General features: G+C 31.1%; 1 protein-coding gene across 1 annotated transcript; it reads right to left on the bottom strand.

The window, feature by feature from the left end:
- Positions 1-407: 407 nt before the first annotated feature.
- LOC104221250 (uncharacterized) lies at positions 408-3,542 on the bottom strand. The gene is made up of 2 exons (XM_009772267.2): positions 3,262-3,542; positions 408-1,050 (listed from the first exon to the last, which is right to left on the bottom strand). The coding sequence occupies exons 1-2, from the start codon at positions 3,427-3,429 to the stop codon at positions 505-507; spliced, it is 714 nt and encodes a 237-aa protein (XP_009770569.1). The 5' UTR covers positions 3,430-3,542; the 3' UTR covers positions 408-504.
- Positions 3,543-3,976: the final 434 nt, after the last annotated feature.

Genomic DNA, 3,976 nt, shown 5'->3' with positions numbered 1-3,976 from the left:
TATTGGGCTTTGTTGAAATTTGAAAGTTAAAGGCTTTATGAAATGGAAGTGTTTGACCAAGGTTTGACTTTTTGGATAGGTTTAAGACGATAATATATTTTAGATATTTAACCTTAATTCATAAATGAAATAATTCATAAAGTAACTCCAAAATAGAGTTGATTCTTGAAATTGAAGTTTTCTAGCAATAAAACAAACACTAATTATAGTTATAGGTAGTAAATATTTATAGTTCTTGAGCCGAGGGTCTGTCGCAAACAGTCTCTCCACCTTCATAAGGTAAAGGTAAGGTCTGCATATACATTGCCCTCCCCAGACCCTAGTTGTGAGATTTCAATGGGTTTAATATTGTTGTGGGTTGTTGTTTAGTAAATATTTATAGTACTAACTTAAATGCAGAATTAATATAGATTGGACGAAGTTCAAACTATATCAAACTGATTAATTACAACAATATTCATATTGATAATATATAGTCTCGGTCAAGTAGGAGTATCACTTTCTTTACACACATACAAATTCAGTACCATTACCATTTTCACGAGGGTCCATTTTACCCTTTGCGTTACAAAACACAAAGTCAAGATTATAAAACATAGGGACCATAGTAATAAAACACAAGAAGACTAAGACAGGCCCAAAAATCCAAAGCAAGAGAGGCAAAGCAGCATAAAACAACCTATTGCCCACAGTGTTAAGAAAAAACCCCTTTTCTAGTAACTCTGAGACATATTCTGGACTCACTATTCCCAAATTGTCTGCTGGGCAATTGATGAGGAAATTCACTTGGTTAATGAACCTTATGGATAAAGTGTGACAAATGAATGAGAAAAGGAAAATGAGTAGAACTGTCACATATTTTAGTGCCACCATGAATTCACCATGTGCCCCATAAATGGCATCGTTTAATGGTTTTTTGACACTATAAGTGCTGCTTATCACAGCTGCAAGGCCAGAACATAGAAGGATTGATGTGGTTGCCATTAAGGTTGCTCCCATAATTGTGTTTCGAAGTGTTTGAATTGCTAGGATGTTTTTCTTCTCATTATCCTGCAAAGTCAAAAAGAGTTTAATTTATATTCCGTACAATGATGACGATGAAAAGAATTTTTGCACTATAATATTAATTAACTTGACTTATAATATCTGCGTGTCCATATATCATATAGATATAATAACATGAAAAATAGAATAATAATAACCTGCTATAACTAGTTAAGTTATACTGATAGCGTATAATTTTTTTTAATGTATATATATATTATAGATTAAGTTCATGAATTGAAAAGGAAAGGATGAAAAGATGGTTTAAGTCTATGCGTGTGCTCATAGTATAAAAAATATTTACTACATTATATAACTATTTGATAATCATTAACGTATAATAAGTAGTACTAATAGATTGCATAGAATAACATGTCAAAGTATAGTGATAATTAGGGGTGACAAAATTTGAGCCCAAATTTATTTAACCCGCCCAGCCTATCCGATTAGGCTGATCATTGACCCCCTTATTTATTGAACTCAACTTATCTTGACTCAGCCTATCTCAATCCATCTAAATTTTGGTTGAATTTTAGTCCAAATTGATCATATGTAACTTTACTAAAATATCTTTAAAATAATTCCTTTTTGTTTGATATGTTATATATGACCATAACAAAAGAAAAAAAGTCGTATTTGATAATTAAACAATTCATAAGAAAATTAAATTACACAAATTAATTAAAGTTTTATAAGAGTTGGGCGAGTTGGGCTATGACCCAATAATAATAGCCCATCTTCACTCAACCGAAATAACTTTTGGACGGGTCATGATCCGCCTATTTATTAATTTAGTCCATGTCATGTATATAACTTAAATCCTAAATAGAAAGATTATTTGATATAGTATACGTTAAGGAAAAAATATGGATTTTTTTATCAGGATTGAATGGTAAATCAGTAGTGACATATAGTGGATTGCATAATGTCCAAAAAGATGAAAACCCTTTGGCTAATTAATGAGTGGAAACAAAAAAGATTACCTTGATTTCATACACATAGTAGTGAAGTTGAGTTGGATATCACAGCTTGATTCCTAAGTTGACAAAAATCGTATAATGGAAGTCTCTATATATATATATTGCTCTTTTTCTTTTGTTGTTTTCCTGGTTTATCTGTGTTTGAAGTAATATGTTTAACATTAATAGAAGCTAAGAACTTATAGATAAGAGTTTAATTTATAAGCGCCGTCAATATAAAGAATTATCTACACTATCAAGTCAATCAAACTATATCTATAAATAAGTCTTCTTAAGATATGATATTTGTAATCTTGAAAATAAGATGGATTACACATACTCCAACAACATGTAAAAATGATGAGATGATTATATCAAAATCTCTTATACTTATGGTGTATATAAGTTAAACTCTATCGAAAATTCTACTCATTGTAACTGTTAAGCCAATCTAAAGCTAAAAGTTAAACGTAATTCCACTTTTATAAAAGAAGACACAAGTATAGGCAAGCTTACTTGGTAGGAAGCCTAACACCTTTAATATAAACTTTTTCTTTATCTACTAATAAAACTATCAATTATAGGACAACTTTGAACATTACAAGCAATTACTTGCTTCTCTTTTCTTCCTTCATCCGTTACAAAGTATTAGCTACACACGAGAAATGCTTTTATCATGTTGTAACAACTCTAACAAACCCTCATCAAAAGAAAAATCGAAAAGACTTCCATGGAAACGGATTTTCAGACATGCAGTTTGTTGTTTCTTATGTTTTGTGAATATTTTTGATGAAACCAAAAGAGATGTGAATTAGCAAAGATCCAACTGATCACCACGCCTAACTATATTGTAAATATGCAGTTATAAATAATTCAATAAAAGTAACAAGAATTAGACATATATAATATATACGACTCCAAAGAGAAACTCTACTAGTATCGAGTAGATCGAGAATGTCATTACAAATTTTGAGTTGATGAGTATGTATGTGTAGTTATTTTAACTGGAAAGTAAAAAACTTGTGTATCCCTACGCTTAATCACAAGATAATGGTACCATCAGTCCCTAGCTGAATGCAAGTCTCTTCCTACGTAAAGATTATGTTGCTTGAACTCTTCAAAAATATCGTTTTACCGGTGTTGGATCCTCCAAAAATAAAGTACTTTTGGAGAATTCAACACGTACTCGAATGCATGTTTGAAGAGTCTGAACAGCATAGCCTAAAAGTCTCTAGCTCAAAAAAAAAAAAGAAATTACCTTCATGATGGCAGAAACCCACAAACGCCTTCCATTAGAATTGGTTCCAATAATTGTAGTAAGAGGTTGAGTTCTAACCTTATGCCATAACCAAACATGATATCCCATGCATATCATAAAACCTAATGGCACCAATATTACATCCAAATAACACTTCCTCCACTCCATTTTTCTGTCTTTAATTCTCTCTTGCTTTCCTGCTCTTTTTTCTAGTAGAGTGGGCTTTTTTTTGCGTGTCTTTCTCTTGTTGAAGAATGAGTTACTTTCTCTCTTGTGCTTCTGTCGGGTTTATATGTTAGCATGCACTATATGTATAGATTACCAATAAAATGAACATAGACTATTTTGGGTGCTGTGTACGAAATTAAAGAATAAAAGGTGTCCAAAAATTAAAATAAGAAAGTAGAGTTCCACTACGTTATAAATTAGAGACATGCTTCTAATCATGAGTCCGAAATTATTTGTCTGTTTCTTCACTTTTATTTTTTTATCTTCAGGTTTTGCTTCAGCTTTTTTGAGAGAAAGAGAATACATCCAATTGAAAGAAGTCTACAACGTTCAACATATATATATATATATATATATATATATATATATATATAATCTCATCTGCATGTTGAAATGCAACCACCAAAAGGAAAAGCATGCATCGTTACTGTTTTTTTCCAAGTTGTAATATTTGTTTATTCGTCGGCTGACGAGAGCATGAGATAAA

This window comes from Nicotiana sylvestris, chromosome 10 (genome assembly GCF_000393655.2).
Source record: "Nicotiana sylvestris chromosome 10, ASM39365v2, whole genome shotgun sequence".
Taxonomy (NCBI): Eukaryota; Viridiplantae; Streptophyta; class Magnoliopsida; order Solanales; family Solanaceae; genus Nicotiana; species Nicotiana sylvestris.
This window is presented reverse-complemented; position numbering and strand designations above follow the sequence as displayed.